Raw genomic sequence first — 18,334 nt, 5'->3', positions numbered from 1 at the left:
GCCAATTCTGCTGTTCCTGTGTTGAGGAAGCCACCAGCAACTGAGATCTAGGAAACCACAGAAAGGTCTCAGGTGATTCCAATACTCAACTTGACATCCAGCAGAGAAAGTGTAAAAGGCAACAGACCCCTCCCTCCTTCTCAGAGGTAACATGTACCATCGCTGATGCCCCACTGTTGTTGGGAGCCAGGCAGCTTTGGTGCCCACACAAAGAAACACTAAAAGGAAACACGATTAGTCACTGCCTCAAGTTGTGCTCCCCAGATGAATGAGAACCTGCAAAGGACAGAATTTGTTTACTTGGCATTTTGCAAAAGAAAAAAGAAGAGCCATAAAGGGACCTCTGATTGTGAGAATAGCTTTTAATTTTAAAACAATTGAAGCAATAAATCATCCATCTCCCTTTCCATCACAGGCAAATAGTCTCCCAAAACATCTGAGATAATTTAAGCAACAACTGTGACTAGTGCAAAATAAAATGAATACAAACTCTTTCAGGAACCAGCATGGGAACCAGCTGGCCAGGTGGGCGCAGGTGACAGGCTCAGCCTCCGCCAAGGCCAAGAGCAGCGGTGCAATTGGAGCGGCAAGAGTTAAACACAGTATTTCAACACACCCGGCTCTGAACAGACTGAACAATACCTGGGGAGGGGAAACCACAAGAGAATGTTGCCTAAAGTGAAACAAATATGCCCACACCTTCCCGTGGCTACCATCCTTGGCATCTGGAAGTTGCTTGAAAAATAAGTGCAAGGTTACCAGATTCTAGGAAAAGCTGAAGGAACAGGGTTTGGGGCTTATTTACTTTCATCTTTTAACTTAGGTCTCATACCTACTGGTTTTCTACATAGAAACACCTTCTGCTTTCTTGAAGGCGTTCTGTGCCTCACAATGCTGCCAATTCCAGCAAAAATATCTGTGTTGCTTCTACCTGGATGCTTCAGACAATTACCTTCCATACCCAAGGTATTTTGCTGCCAACCACCGCATCTAAGGCTATCGACGCTCTGCCCAATAGATGTACAATGAGAGCCACATGTCTAATTTTAAATCTTTTGGTAGGCACGTTCAAAAAAGATAAAAAGGAATAAGTGAAGTTTTAGTAATATCTCACTTACTGTATCTACAAGTATCATTTCAACATGGATTCAATATAATCAATATTGATGAAATATTTTACATTCTTTTTTTTTTGGTACCAGAGCTTCACAATCTGTTTTGTATTTTATGTGCATGGCACAATCTCCATTTGGACAAGCCAAATTTCAAAAGGTCACTAGTCCCATGTGGCTCCTTAGACCACTGCATTGAATAGCGCAGGTCTAGAGAATCTTAATACACACTCAGGATGATTCACGGAGTAGGGAATCTCGTGGCACAGGATAGGTGATCGTACACACCGACTGAAGAGTACAGAACCTTGTTCTGTAACCAGGGATTTCAGACCTAAGGTAAAGGATAGAATCACATTTTATCTAATCCTGTCCCCTTTCTGCCCGTCGTTACCTGCCATCTCCCCACAGATTATGTGATTTACTAACCGTGATGCCTACAAGATGAAAAGACATCTTTCTGTGATAGACAACTTTCTCAGCACTTATTTGGGGATCATAGCTAGAAATGATTTTGAATAAGTTCTATAAATGTGAGACTTAGCTGAAGGTAGGTCAGACGTTTGTCAGCACGGGGATGCGTTTTAAATAGATTTTGTTTGTTTTTGAAGGGGATGGATTGGGAAGTGGAGAGCTTCAAGAGAGGGGGAATTGTGGTCATTACCAAAGAAGGTAATTTTCCCAAGAAAGTCTGAACAGAATTCAGGGTGGGGACACTAAAAATGAGGCAGGTTCTAAACTGGGGTATATGAGCTGTAACAAATCAAAACCGTAACATCTAACCTCTGTGTGATCCCTCACCTCTCACATGCCTGACCCCAGTAGTAACCATAGGAAAATAAAAATAGAATTGACTGTTAGGGCAGCAAGGGACTTCTGAGCTTATCTCATTGTAAAGAAAAAGGCGCACAGAGGTAAAATGACTGGGCCCCATCACACTTAGAGCTGGAGTCAGGCTGCAAACCCAGAGGCTCTCACTATGAACTGCAAGTGAAGCTCCGTCCAGTTCAGGTCAAGGGACTAACGGATGCTGGGAGCCAGCGGCTCGCACCAGATGTCCCGCAGCCCAAAGTGAGCACAGGGCAGGGCAGGCACATTCTCTTGTAGGTGGGAGAAAACAGCCAAGGCAACTCAAAATACTGAAGCAACAGTGATGTAAAATGGCATTAAAACGTGATTCTCCCAATAGTCCTTTCTGCATACTTATTTCCCCTTTAAAAAAAAAAAAATCCCAATTTGAACCAAACTGGATTTCTGATTAGTTATATGGGCATTTAGATCAACTGACAAAATAAAAACTTTGATACATTGTATTTTCCAAAGACACATTCATTGGGATTTTACACAAATGGATATCAAAAGATATTTACAGGAAAAAGTGCTCTCTTTTACAATACACCCACAGCCAGTAAGAATTTCACATTACACCCACACTTCACACAGGGGACTCCTAACAGGCTGATAATCAGCTGACAAAAATCCACACATCATTCTAGTATTCAGTCGCAAATAATCTCGTCCACATACGCGTGTAAAATTAAGCAGTATGTATGTTCCAGACTTTTATTCCAGGGAAACCTACTTTGTATATATTAAGGAAAACATATAAATACATTTTTAAGCTAGAAAGAAACTCATTATTTGATCCAGTTTTTCCCCAATTCTCCATCTGAAATAAAGAATAGCACATATACAAAACTTTGGATTATAGAAATAGCCCTTTGTTTTGTGAGGCAGAAAAAGAAAGGTGGCCATATTATACTTTTTTACAATATGTTTAGGCATCAAAAGGGCTAAATTTATTTTTCTACTTAATTAACTATTGTATAGACTATAATTATATTGATTTTACACCATTCATTTTGTAAAGTTTTATTATAAAATTTTTATTTTGCTCAAAATACACATGCTATCTTTGTGCACATTTCAATCCAAATCCCCAATTACCCCCTACCCCCCCCCCAAAAAAAAAGGCCTTCACTTTGTAGTAGCATTGAAAACTAGTCATTTTTGATTTGGGGTCATTATTCTGTGATACTCAGCCCTAATGAGACTAGATTTTGTAAGGCTGCTCAGCATGGGGATTTCTATAGGAGTCAGGGACTCGTGTGACAGAGTGGGGCTGCTTGAGGATGTCCGAGTCAGCATTAAAAGGTGACACCAGTGGGCCGAGTTTAGTAGAGAATTACTGCACCATGAGCTCCCTCTTTATGCCCATCTCATTTGAGAGAGGGAGGGAGCGCTCTACTAGTCCCCCCCATGGCACACCGCCTGCTACTCTGGGAAGGTTCATCATATCAAATCTCACCATATCCTCCAAGCACAGTGGGAAAGAGAGCAGGTGTGGTCACACCATTGTGCAGACGAGGAAAGTGGGGCACAGGGAGGATGAGGGACTTGCCCAGCGAAGAGACGCACCCTGGTGTCTGGGCTGCATCCTGGGCTCCGACACCCTCGCTCACACTGTGTCACTGATCTGGGAAACAGCCTCCACCATAACCAGAATCCTGGTGGTTCACAGCTCGCTGTGCATAATTCATCATTTGTGCTGTATTTCACCCAACTGGTTCTACATTATTTTCCTACAGTTTCTAGAAAGATCCCTCTTACCAATCAAACACATGGTAAGCAGACAGCAGCAAAGCCTTTTTCATTTGACTGAATCATCTGAAATAGAAACTCCAAAATTGGTACAGAGCAATAGGAAAAGTCTAGAGCACTAACATTCCACTTTTTCATCACATTTGAAACTCTGATCTAATTCCAGGTTGCCACTAAAATGCTGAAATGCCAAATGGAAATGATGGTCTTTCATAATGTCATATAAAGTTTCTTTGCATCTGAAATCCTTCAAGCGCCCAAAATCACACATTGTTGGTCACAGTAGCAGAGAAGCAGTGAAGAAGGCAAGTCAGAAGGGGATTAGCAAACAAAGGGCAGAGATGAGACTCTGGCCCCAGAAACGTAGAAATGGAGATAGGCAAAGATGAGAAAATTACAGACAAATTTGGGGCACTTAATATGATTCCAAGGAGTTTTCATGTGTTACGTTAAGAAGCTATCAGCTATTTTAACTGAAAACATACACTATACCTTAGGGGGAAGGACTGCTGAGAAAGAAAATTCATTTGCCTTTGGCAAAGAATAATACTGTGCCACTGTGGGCATCTGGCATTACACCACCAATGTCACAGCCCAAGTGAATTCTTGACAGCACTTAAAGGGACAACTCAGCCCTTTTTACGCCTGAAAATCTAAGTGGGGAACTAATTTCTTAAACTGTTCCTGAGTTATAGTTTCTTTAAAACATTTACTTGCTTTTGCCAGCTATGCTGAATGCCAACTATCTTAACCTTTAAAAACCAACCCGTCACAGATTTCCTCATTAACTTATAAAGGTCTCATTCTCACACACATTCGCACAATCCCATTCTGAATTTTGATATGATTAAATTAAAAATATCTTCCATTGCAAATGCTCTAATCTATTATACATGGATGGGTCAGAAATTATCATGTGTAATGAAAAACTTATGTCACAAATAAAGCCCAACCCAGTTACTGATTTTCGATATGAAACAAAAGTGGGCTTTTCATTTATTGTGGGTGAGGCCATACCACTGGCCCCAATACTTGGTTTCTCTGGAGGCAAAACAGAGGGCTGGTGGCACATTCATGTTTTCGATGTGTCAGTGCAGATCCCCCACCAGCGACAGGAATACTTTTTTTTTTAATCATCCTCTCCTTGAACATTTATAAAAAGAAAAACTATCTACAGTAGTGTATCTTCACTAATAGAAATTTCTTCCCAGATCTATTTCAGAAGGCGTCAAATGATGTTCTTTAAATAAACTATAAATACCCCACGTATTCCTTCATGTTGGGCTGTCCCAACTTCTTACTTTTTCTTTTTTTTTTGTGGTGTTTTTTTTTTTTTTGGCAAATTAAAAAGGCGTATGGCTTCTCGCCATTTGTCTGTCTGAGGTTTAGCTTGGTATCCTGCGGTAAAAGTACATGTAGCCCAGGTCTTTGGGGGGCCTTTCTGAGGCACAGACTTTGTGGTCATTGTAGATCACCCATCTGAAAACAAAAAACAGAAACATTTGATGGATTTACAGGAAACTTTACAGAAAAAAGTCATTGCACCATACTTCAAAGAATCAAGATGTTTTAAGATAACCAAACTCAAGTTTGTCATATAAAAAGGAACAGAAAGGTGGTGGGAAATTATAATTGTTTTTTGTTTTGCTTTTATTCTCAAGCTCAATCAAAAAGCAGTCACTAAAAGAACCTTCAAACATTTTTAAACCCTTCGACCTCATAATTCTATTTGCAGAAATCTCTAGTCTCAGAAATTGAATCAAAGGATTATGTACAATGGTGTTCATTTCAGCCTTAGGTATAAAACTAACTCAAAATCAGAAGTAAATAGCCGTGCAGTGAACTATTCTGCAACTATTGAAATGTCTTCAAAGAATATTTGGTAAAGTGAGAAAATAATCACAATATAATATGTAATGAAAAAAAGCAGTTTACAAAATTCTATGTATTGTGTACATAATTTAAGCTTTTAGAAAAGTTACAAATACATCTGTATATTTATATGTAGTATGTGTATACAGACATAGACACCCTCTCCCAATGAAAATAATAAAACAAAGAGAAATATATCAAAATACAGACCATGGTTATCTCTAGGCTTATTTTTGTATGTTTTTATACTTTACCAATTCGTGTAATGACTTTTATTGCTTTCTAAATTATGAACTATTTCTCTAAGTATTTTTAAAGGAACTATCATGCTTGGTAATAAAACAAATTCACTATAAATCAAGTCCTTGTGCTAATTATTTTATTAATCACGTGAAGACAAGACTAAAAGATACATCAGAAAGGAACACAGTCGAGTGCCGGGTGAGAACTAATCACGCCTGCAGCACGAGGCCAGGGGAGAGAGGTCAACATCTTACAGGAGAGGCCACAGTTACATGTTTCTGCAGTGTCCACATGGCCCGAACACGGCCTCGAGCAGGAGTGTCAACCCATAGGCAGCTCAGTGGGGAGCTGAAGGAAGAGAAACCAGTGGGCCCTGTGGGGATTCGGGCCAGGGAGAAGGTTCTAAAGAGAGCAGCAGCCTTACATCTCCTATCTCCTATCTCTCTCATTCACAATTCACCACACACCTAACAATTCTACTTAAGAAACCAAGAAACCTACTGCAAGTGCAGTAATGCAAAACACTGGATGTTCAGGGTTTCCAGATAAAACACAGGATACCCAGTCAAATTTGAATATCAGGTAAGCAATAAGTAATTCTTCGTGTAAGTATGTATGTCCTGTGCAATATTTGAGACACAATTATACTAAAAAAATTATCCATTGTTTATCTGTAATTCAAATGTAATAGAGCATCCAGGTTTTCTTGTTTTGTTGGCTACATCTGGCAAGCCTATGGAAGTTCCAAATAGCACATATATTCTGCTGCAGGATGCATCTTTATTTGGTTTGATGGTTGAGAGTGGCTTTGAATACCAGCTCTGACACAGCTACTTACTTGCTAAGATCAAGCTGTTCAGCCTCCTTAAGCTTTAGTGTTTGATGCGTAAAATAGCTTTAAGAATATATCCTATAAGACCAGTGTGAGAACCAAAGGAGGTAATGTACGAAGCACCTAGCAGAGTGCCTGACACACAGTAGGCATTCAATAAAACACAGAAATCACTTACTATCTAAAGAAGACTCACCTTCCTTCCTTTTTGATGTGGCAAACATAATGGCCACTCATTGTAGATGTCCCCATGTGACTGATGAATGCAAATAATTCGTACACTATGAAAGATGAAACAGCTCAGTTACAAGGCAGCATTTCTAGAAATCAACAGCACTTCTGATCAAAACTGAAAGCCAACAATCGTGTAAATCCAGCGACTGTTTAGATTGAAAGACAAAATCTATTTACCTTGCTATGCCGAAAGTGACACCAAATTCAACCTATGAATTCATAACAAGGCAGGACATAAACAATCAAAGTACAGTGGACATTAAATTCATATCTGGAAGGGTCTAATAATCGCATGGCCCCGTCTGGCGGCCGAGTTCGCGGGTCTTGGCTCTATCACTTCCATGGGGTCGGAGAAGCTGTTATATTTCTCTGAGGCCGTTTTTTCACAGAGATGAAAAATCTACCCACTCCACAAGGTTGTATGAGTTTTAAATGAGCAATTCGGACGAAAATACCATACAAATGTCAGGATTCTGAGAAAGACAGCAGATGGCTGTTATCATTCATAGAAAGGGATAATGCTTCATAATATGCTTCTTGTGGTTTCTGATTTGCTCCTGATTATAAACTATATGGGACTAAAAGTCAGGCTTCAAGGAGATATACAGCCTCTTAGAAAGTGAGACTGATGTGTATCCTCTAACAAGTACCTCTTGCCATATAGCACAGTGTTCTGTACCAAATTCATGTTGAATGAATTTCAGCTCACGTTCACCTGGTCACACCTAGACCTACACAACACAAAGTGGGTTCCATGGACTAGTACCAGGCCACTCTGCAAACTGGTACAGATTACGACAAGATAGGTTCAGGGATTGAGTTAGTGTTTATAAACTTTGACAATAATTTGACAATAATAGACATGTCTGTTGAATCTAGTAAGTAAAAAAAGGGGCTTGCATATTCATTTTTCTAATACTCAATCTTCATCGCATTTTCCAAAGTATTGGCCTAGACAGACCCTTCCCTTCCCCCCTCCCATTCATTCCCTCTCTTGCTGTTCACCTAAGCTCTCCCACCTACTCAGCGGTGAATGCGCAGTCTTACTCGTCCTTCAGCACATCGCACAGTGCTGATCAGCTCTTCCTTCCTCAAATATCTGCCCCCCAGGACGCGACTCTCTAAGTGGTCCAGCTGCCTTCTTGGCTTCCCCTCATCTCCACGACCTTTGAACTTTGGTGTCCTGGGGCTTCGACCTCAGAATTATTTTCTCTTTCCTGACTCTCTCTCTCTGGGTGATCTCATCCAGTCTGATGGCATTAAATGGAATTATTTTCTTAATTTCCAGAATGCTCATTGCTAATATATGGAAACACAAATGAATTTTGTATATTGATCTTGTTTCCCATGACCTTGCTGAACCCATTTATTAGTTCTAACAGTTTTTAGTGGATTCCTTAGGATTTTCTACATACAAAATCATGTCATCTGCAAATAGAGACAGTTTTACTTTTTCCTTGCTAATATGGATGCCTTTTCTTTCTTTTTGTTCCCTGACTGTCTTGACTAGAACTGTAACCTCCTGGTACAATTCTAAGAGCGAACGTCCTAATCTTGTTCCTGATCTGAGGGGATAATGTTAGCTGTGGGGTTTTTTGTAGATGCCCTTTACGAGGTTGAAGAAGTTCCCTTTCATTCCTCGTCTGTTGAGCATTCTCCCCTCAGCCATATACATCACAGTCAATGGCAGTTCCATTCTTCCAATAACTCAGGACAAAAGCTTGACCTCACTTTCACACACCCAGTTCATCAGCAAATCCTGTCCGCATTTCCTTCAGAATATATCCAGAATTCAACCACATCTCACCACATCCATTAGTGACCCCCTCATCCAAGTCACCGGCATCTCTTGTCTGAATTTTTAAAATAGCTTCCTGACTGGGCTCCCTGCTTCCTCCCTTGCCCCCTACCGACTAGTCTCAGTATGACTGTCAGAGTGGCTTTTAAATGGAAATCAAATTGTGGTTATTACTGTCAAAAACCCTCCAGTGGTGCCCTTTATCTCAGAGTAAAATCTTTCTCCTCCAGTGGCCATGAGGTCTCCCCACATCCTCCAACGCACCCCCTCATTTGACTCCAGCTACTCGGGCCTCCTGGCTACTCCTCCAACAACCCAGCATGCTCTGGCCTTCAAACCTTTATATTTATTGTTCCCTCCATCTGAAACTGTTTTTTCAGATGTCATATGACTCATCCCTCGCTTTGTCCAGGTCTGATATCAAATGTCATGTCAGAGGCCCTCCTTCCTGAACCACATTATAAAAGAGCAACTTTCCCTTCTACTCCCACCACCCCCCCTGATCTTGCTTTGCTGCTGTTCATACGGCATGGGGTCGCACCTACCATGTCACATACTTACATGTGCATTTATTTATTGTCTATCTCCTTTTATTCCAGGCTAAAATACAGAGCCATAATAACAAGAAGGTTTCTGTTTTGTTTACTGAAATATTCCAGGCACAGAGAACAGAGTTTAGCATGCAGAAGACACTAAGTGTTCACTGAATGTATAAATAAATGAGTGAATGAAGGAATGACTCCCTTCACTCCATTTCCTTACTTGTCCTTATATCATCTTATATTGGATCTGTTTTTATAAACCACCCACCAAAGCATAAATTGGAGTATAAATTAGTGAAGTAATTATTTAAAAGTGAAATGAATCAGAGGAGATTGCTTTTCCTACCATTAACTAGCTACCACAACTGACAACCAAAAATATCCCAGGTTTGAAACCAAAAACCAGGCAAAACCAATTGTGAATGGCAATCACTTTGGCACTTATTTTTTGAAATAGTGATTGAGGGACCCGACCCTACTCTGCCCTCCCTTTTGCCTACTAACACAAATAACTCACCCCTACCCCAGTAAGCAAGAGAGGGTGTGGGCTGATTCTTGACCCTGGTTGGTTTTTAAAGCTCTTTTGGAATAATAATTCTTTATCAAATTACAAATCTTTAGTTAGAGAGATTCTGGTCTCCCAAAATGCAGCTGTTCTCTTTGAATTTTCACGAAATAAAGAGAAGTCAAGGTACCCCAATAAGGCCCCCCACCCAAGGAACTGTCTTCCAAAACAGTGACTTAAATAATTGATCAGAGTATTTAAATGGACACTTCCCACCATAAACCAGGGTCACATCAGGGAATCATTGCTCAGACACTAAAACAAATAGAGAAAAGGATAAATCCATACACCCAGCATACCCAAACATGGCATGAAGCTCCCAAAAGCATTTTTCCCCTCTTTGGTTAAAAGCAATTCACATGTATATTCAGAATCATAAAAATAAATTAAAGAAAAAAGATTAGCACACATCTTAGTCCTACAATTAAAATTAACCATGTTTATCAAAATAAGCATCCACCCTATGCATTATTCAAGACCTCCTGCTAGGAACAAAGAGCGAAAGAAAGACTCTCTCTCAACACATTTGCAAACACTCATCAGGTAAGAAATCTCAATTAAGATTGGTTTCCAGAGAAAAAGTCAAGGTGAATAAACCAGAGAGGGAAGCTGCTGCTGATTCTTCTCCAAGTTCCCAGCGGTCCCCTTCTCAAAAAACATCATCATTGCACATACTCCCCCAAAATGTACACACCCCTTTTTATGTAGATAGAAAAGGTAGTATGAGGCAAGGTAAACCATTTTTAAAATATTGACTTTAAACAGAGAAACTTCCAGAATATACTGGAGAAGCTGGACAAAACTGCCTCAGCCACTATGTCCACCATCTGGTGACCAGTGTCTCTCTAAACAGCCAGAATTAAAGTGTCTGAAACTAGCATCCTTCCTCCCTACTTACCTCCCCCCAAAAAAACTTGTCCTTTTTGAGCTTAGGAAAATGTTTCCAACCTTTGTAATATGAAGAATTTTTTAATATCAAAATTTCACCACCAACACGCCCACCCAACATTACAGCGATTGTACTGATTCTATTCTTTGAGAAAGTACTATCAGAAAAGGTATATGAAATGTGGAAAGTAGAACAAGTGGGCAGCATGCCTGCTTATGTCATATCGAAGAATGGCCACCCAAGGATTAGCTAGGGTAGGGACCAGCATACTGCAATGACCCATAGGCCAAATCCGGCCCACAGCCAAGGAGGAAGGGAAGGAGGAGGGAAACTAAAATACGGATGACACGTGTATGATCCACAAATCCTAAAACATTTACTATCTGGTAAAAGAAAAGAGAAAGGTTTGCTGGCCCCGAACTATTGGAATGAATTCAGTTCATCTCATTGCTTATTACCAATTAAAGGTCCCAGCCTTAGTGAAGTTACCTGTTAACTTGTAGATTTTTGTCTGGTAAAGATTAAAAAAAAATTCTGTCCAGTGGAACATACAACCTCAAGGATTTATAGTCCTGATAGACACCAATTTTATATCTAACTCAGCAATCAAACTATCTTTAAATATCCTAGCTTCTCAGATGCTTTTGAATCAGTAATGACCACTAATGGCTTCCCTCATTAGCAAATCAAGGACCATCTAGTACGTGTTCAGTTTACATGTACCTGAAAGTGATGATTTCACCTTTTTGAAAATCATAGTTCCAGCCTCTTCAATAAATGGTGCTGGGAGAATTGGAAAGCCACGTGCAAAAGAATGAAACTGGACTGCTATTTGTCACCATGTACCAAAATTAATTCAAAATGGATCAAAGACTTAAGCATAAGACCTGAAACAATAAACTGCATAAGAAAACTTATGGACCTTGGGTTCAAAGAGCGTTTTATGAATTTGACTCCAAAGGCAAGGGAAGTAAAAGCTAAAATAAATGAATGGGACTATATCAAACTTAAAAGCTTCAGCGCAGCAAAAGAAACCATCGACAAAATAAAGAGGCAACCAACTAAATGGGAGATTTTGGCAATCAGTGCCTCCGACAAGGGGCTAATATCCAAAATATACAAGGAACTCATGCAACTCAACAACCAAAAAACAAACAACCCAATTGAAAAATGGGCAGAGGACCTGAAGAGACATTTCTCCAAAGAGGACATACAAAGGGCAAACAGACATATGAAAAAATGCTCAACATCACTAATCATCAGAGAAATGCAAATAAAAACCACGAGGCATCACCTCACCCCAGTTAGAATGGCTATCATCAACAAGACAAATAGTAACAAGTGTTGGAGAGGCTGTGGAGAAAAAGGAACCCTCATACACTGTTGGTGGGAATGTGGACTGGTGCAGCCGTTATGGAAGGCAGTGTGGAGGTTCCTCAAAAAATTACAAATAGAATTACCATATGACCCAGCAATCCCTCTCCTGGGTATCTACCCAAAAAATCTGAAAACATTTATACATAAAGACACGTGTGCTCCAATGTTCATTGCAGCTTTGTTTACCGTGGCCAAGAAATGGAAACAATCAAAATGTCCTTCGATAGATGAATGGATAAAGAAGTTGTGGTGTATATATATATATATACAATGGAATACTATTCGGTGGTAAGAAAAGATGATATAGGAACATTTGTGACAACATGGTTGGATCTTGAGAGTGTAATGCTGAGCGAAACAAGTCAGACAGAAAAAGCAGAGAACCATATGATTTCACTGATATGTGGTATAGAAACCAAAAACAACAAAAGAACAAGACAAACAAATGAGAAACAAAAACTCATAGACACAGACAATAGTTTAGTGGTTACCAGAGGGTAAGAGGGGAGGAGGGTGGGAGATGAGGGTAAAGGGGATCAAATATATGGTGATGGAAGGAGAACTGACTCTGGGTGGTGAACACACAATGGGATTTATAGATGATGTATTACAGAATTGTACACCTGAAATCTATGTAACTTTACTAACAATTGTCACCCCAATAAACTTTAATTTAAAAAAAAGAAAAAAGAAAAAGAAAATCATAGTTCAACAATACATAGTGACCAAAAGCAACTCTACACTCAGGAGTGCAGTTAAATTTATATTTTAGAAACCACGGCAGCCACTACACATATTTGAAAACCAGCAGTATTTTGCAAGGGTTAGACACCTTAACCAGTCTACAAGAGAGTGCTCAAAACATAGAAACACCAAAAAGACTCCCCGAAATAACCACTAAGACCCCAGCAGCTCCGCAGCCCTCTGGTGAGAAACCCAAACTGAGTTTTCCAACTGAATCTTCCTAACTTGAATAAATTGTTTCCTTACCCATCCCTAACTCCTTCTGTACAACAAAGGGGAAAATATCATCCCCAGTTCACTAAAATTTGACTCACAAACACTCTACATCTACAAGTAATTTCCACCCCCAACAGTTTGATTTAGAAAACTTCTCAGTTCCCAAAAAGAAAGAGGATTTGGGGAAATCAGTGACAGTTTAAGGCAGCTGACAACATGGCCAGACTCTTAAAGGATCTATAAATTGCCTTCCCAGCCCCAGCCGGCTCAAAATTACCAATCCCTCTTGACTTCTCTTCTTTATACTGCCTAAGACTCCAACTAGCAAATAACTCCCTCTGAACTTAACAGTCCTCAGTCATTCATACTTTAGTATAAATTAGTTTATTCCACGGAGTAGTTTTTTCTTAACTTCTAATAACACCACTGGGGGGGGGAGGCGGGGGAGGGGGAACAAACAAACAGGTGTTGGAGTGGGATGAGCTCCGACGCATTCAGTGTGTGTGGCTTTCAAGTGGACCCCTGGTGCTTAGCTCCCCTGTGTGGCTGCACCTCCTGCTGTTCAGATCCTTTTGGGGCGGCCCAGCACGTTGGGAGCCCCACCATTACGTAAACGAAATGTCTCTCTGCACCCCTTGCTGGAAAATCTCAGCTGCAGCAGAAGATGTCTGAACCCCTCTGGCGATGAGGCTGAAGGGCCCAGGCAGGCTTTGAGTAATCACAGCCTAATCACGTTGTAATTACATTGGCAATCAGTGAGTTCTCTTTTAAAAAAAAATTAAACTGTCATTAAATGCAACACAGAAACAGAAATGGTTTTGCAAACGGCAGAAGCCCAGATAGGTCAGACTGAAGGTCTGATTTCCCACTGTTTTGAAATTTTTAAAAATGCAACGGAGAGTTAGGCGCTAGCCCTAAAATGCTGATAAATGGTGCCTTCTGAAAAATAGACTCCTGCCTCCATTCCAATATAGAAAATCTAAAGTAAGATGACTCAACAGGGGGTAAAGGAGGAAGTGCACAGGCTTCAAAATCAGACAGACCTAAATTCCAAGCTGGTTCTGCCACCAGAAGCCACGTACCTTGTGGGAGCCACCATCTCCTCATCGGAACACCCTGCTATAAGGAGTAGAAGATGCGGTTGATAAAGACCAGCTACTATTTCACCAAGTGTTAGTAGCACTAACCTTTGTAAGCAAATGAGGTAACATTTAAATAAAAGAGTTTCATGCAATGACATTACTTACTCATACAAAAAGATGGCCATTGTGATTTTTAATTAACATTGTCCCTAAAGAAAGAATTTGATACGAATGCTTCTTTAATCCCTGTCCTTGTAATAATCGGTTTTCCAATTGTGGGGACAGAGCCAGGAGAGCAGTTTCCAGGCTCTCAGCCCCACGTAGAAAAGTGCTGGCTCAGGTAGTAGCCATCAGCTGTGATTGGATGGCCGTCAGCTGTAACCAGGGAGCCACTGGCCACGAATCTAACTGCCGTGGCTACACTAGCAGCAAATGGGGGCTAGCAAGAAGATGGTGGCTGAGCTAGCAGGAGCGGATTGCAGCTAGCAAGGGGTTGGTTGGCAGAGAAGCAGACGGCAGGTTGCAGAGTGTGTGGCTCCTGCTTCCTGTGTCCCCAACCCAGCCACCACCGAGACTATAGTGGTATGACTCCCCTATCCATGGCTCCATGGGTGTTCCTTTTTGGCCTCACCATATCCTACGTTGTTATGTGGGGAGCGGGAGCTGAGACCCGCCTGTCACCCTGCATGACATCAATTCAAACACCAAACCTGTCATTATTTTTAGTGTGAAGCTGGTTTAGTCAGGTCCTAGCCACTGTCCTCCTCCTTAAGACAACAGTAACCTAATCTTGCTTTTAAGGTGTGGTCCTCAAATTTAAACTGAATTAGAAGCACTTGGAAGGCCTGCTAAAACACAGATGGCTATGCCCGCCCCCAGAGGTCCTAATTCAGTAGGTCTGGGTGGGGCTCAAGAATTCACATTTCTAACAAATTCGTAAGTGATGCTGATTCTGCTGGTCCAGGACCACACCTGAACCTGAGTGCCTGAGCGAGGGAGGAATAGGTCTCCACCCTCAGGCTCCATGCGTGGGGCCGTAACCAGGGGAGGGGAGGGCACATGCCTGAGTCTCAGATTCTCAGGAGCTTTGCTGAGAACTCTGGGACAAGACTTCCTGCTGGACTTTAACCTGGAAAGATACAGCTGTAGGAGGCACTGACAGGCCATCAGGGAAAGCCTGTCTGAGACTGGAACGACTCCAAAGGAAGCAGAGGGCTGCATCCAGGTCAAAGGGTTTGAGTCCAGCAGTCAAGGGCATGCCTGGAGTCAAATCTCCCTCGGTCTTTTCAGTTTGTGTGACACTATGTTTCCTTTATTGCTTAGACAAGTTTGGCTCAGCTTTCCTGCCACTTACAACAAAACCCTGAAAACTGAGGTTGTTGGTTTTATTTGGTTGGTTTGCCAGTCTGTCTGTCTGTTTTGGTTCTCCATTGTGTTCCTAAATAGCAATTACCCTTACTTAAAAAAAAAAAAAAAACAAAGGTAAAAAGCAATGACCTATAGAGAATACACATCTCTCCCAGTTAACCTACCAATTTAATATAACTCTAATCAAATCCCTGCAGAATGGCCAATTACAAGAGCAGGAACTTTCTAAAATTCAGTAGTAATAATTTAGAAAATAAAATGGGGGGAAAATTATTCATAAGTAACTTTATTCATCAGAAAATATATTCATCAGAAAATATACCTTATTCATCAGAAAATATACTTCTGGAAAGTGACTAAACTAGTAATGCACAGAATGTTTATAAAGAAAACCATACAGCTTTGCAGGGGTTGGGAGACGGGGAAAAACATGAATCAAAGGAAAAGGATAACATGTTTCTGGTGAGAAAAACTCAATATTGTAAATCTGCCAGGTATTCCCAAACTAACAGATAATTCGTGAAACTCATACACATCAACACAAAAAATAAAAATAAAAAGCTGAAAGCCTCAATAAAAATGGGAAAATGGGCCAAAGAAATGAAGAAGCAATTAACACAAGAAGAAAAACAACTAAGCAATAAAGACATGAAAAAATATGAAGCATGCTTAGCCCGACAGCACTGCTGGGAGGGACCGGCAACAGCAGAGACACCACTGCTGCATTGCTAGGGGTACGGTAATAATCTGTGTCAAAACCTCAAAAATACGCAGTTTTGACTCAAGAACTTCACTTCTTGAAAGCTACCCTAAGGAAATAATCAAATGAAGGCCCAAGAATTTTTATTACAGCATTATTTTTAATAGAGAAGTAAGAAAGGGGAAAAAACTAAAATGTGAACAAGTGTTTATTACCTGGATAGGGATTAAAAGAGGAAATTGTTGAACTTCTGTGAACAGAATTCATCCTTTAAGAATTTTTAAAAATCATTGCTGTCATCTTCTGAATGTGCAAATAGCCCCATGATTTGAAACTCTTTCTATAATCATTTTTTTTATTTAAATAATAACTAGTTGGCCTAAAATTAGGTATATAAATTATGGTATACTTATACAATGGACTATTAATATATGTTCAATGATCTAGACTTACATCTATGTATACCCACAGTTATGGGGAAAGCAGGCTATAAAATAACATGTATAGAATAGAATGTTATATATTTTATAAATATATATTTATATTAATTTTTATATATTTGCATAGAAAGGTCTAAAGAATATACACAAAACATTAACAGTGGTTATGACTGGGTAATAGGATTGTTGAGCCTTTATTTTCCTCTTTTCATACGTGTATATCTATATTTTCTCAAGTTGCTAAAATTATTATATATCCTTTTAATTAGAAGAAAAAATAAACAATATAAATGTTAATTTTTTAGAAGGAAGAAGAGAGAAGTGACTGACACATGTGTTCAGGTGCTAATGCAATAAAGTATAAGAAATCCTATTTTTCCTTTCCTGTGATATATGCAATGTAACACAAAACAGTACAATGCCAATTCCCCCATATGGCACTTAGTGGAGGCAGCAAAAAAAATACTGTTCCTATGACCCCTGGCATTCATCTAATTCTTCATTCAATCACCCATTTGCTGATCACCTCCCATGGGCCATGCACAGTGATGGAAAGGTTACTTTAAAAATATCTGTTCTCAGTGTGGAGGTTCCTCAAAAAATTACGAATAGAATTACCATATGACCCAGCAATCCCTCTCCTGGGTATCTACCCAAAAAATCTGAAAACATTTATACATAAAGACACATGTGCTCAATGTTCATTGCAGCTTTGTTTACGGTGGCCAAGACATGGAAACAACCAAAATGTCCTTTGATAGATGAATGGATAAAGAAGTTGTGGTGTATATACACAATGGAATACTATTCGGCGGTAAGAAAAGATGATATAGGAACACTTGTGACAACATGGATGGATCTTGAGAGTGTAATGCTAAGCGAAGTAGTCAGACAGAAAAAGCAGAGAACCATATGATTTCACTGATATGTGGTATAGAAACCAAAAACAACAAAAGAACAAGGCAAACAAATGAGAAACAAAAACTCATAGACACAGACAATAGTTTAGTGGTTACCAGAGGGTAAGGGGGGTGGGGGGTGGGAGATGAGGGTAAGGGGGATCAAATATATGGTGATGGAAGGAGAACTGACTCTGGGTGGTGAACACACAATGGGATTTATAGATGATGTATTTACAGAATTGTACACCTGAAATCTATGTAACTTTACTAACAATTGTCACCCCAATAAATTTTTAAAAATGCCTGTTCTATAAAATCAGATGTAAAATGTATTTGTTGAATTAGGGAGGTTTATGTTTTTTAGTTTTTCATAATTAAAATGTTCACTGCCCTTAGATTCTGAACATCCTGTATGATTTCTCATAGTACATCACTGTCTCTTTCCCCACCCTCACCCACAAGTACTCTAACTTTGGGGACAACGAGGAGTAAGGCCACAGAGTTTGGCCCACAGTGCCTTAAAATAAAGGGTGTTTGAAAGCATTATCATGACAGGCTATTCAAGGACGCAACTCAAAAACCAGTAGTGCCAGGAATATCCGCAGATTGCTCTGGGTTCGGTAAGCCCAAAAAGATGATGTGGCCGTTCCATATCATTAATGACCATCTTGCAAAAAGTGGTTGATCCCTCCAAGCTCCATCAGAAGACGGAAAACCCTAATGATCAGACTCTCCCTCCCTCTGCAGCCAAATATCTTGGCAGCTTTACAATGGCCCCATCTTGTGGATTATTCCTTCTGCGCGAAGAACTCACCAT

At 40.1% G+C, this 18,334-nt stretch overlaps 1 protein-coding gene across 2 annotated transcripts in view; it reads right to left on the bottom strand.

The window, feature by feature from the left end:
* Positions 1-344: 344 nt before the first annotated feature.
* Positions 345-18,334, bottom strand: part of USP13 (ubiquitin specific peptidase 13) — a 105,235-nt gene continuing 87,245 nt past the window's right edge. For both annotated transcript variants that reach the window (XM_019751835.3, XM_074328294.2), the window contains 2 exons: positions 6,857-6,941; positions 345-5,192 (listed from right to left, as the gene is read on the bottom strand). In XM_019751835.3, coding sequence (XP_019607394.3) covers positions 5,099-5,192; positions 6,857-6,941 — 179 coding nt within the window. In that variant the 3' untranslated portion in view covers positions 345-5,098. The remainder of the gene's footprint in view (positions 5,193-6,856; positions 6,942-18,334) is intronic.

The sequence above is a fragment of the Rhinolophus sinicus genome, chromosome 17, assembly GCF_057876585.1.
Source record: "Rhinolophus sinicus isolate RSI-liver-muscle chromosome 17, RSI-T2T, whole genome shotgun sequence".
In the NCBI taxonomy this organism is placed as follows: domain Eukaryota; kingdom Metazoa; phylum Chordata; class Mammalia; order Chiroptera; family Rhinolophidae; genus Rhinolophus; species Rhinolophus sinicus.
This window is presented reverse-complemented; position numbering and strand designations above follow the sequence as displayed.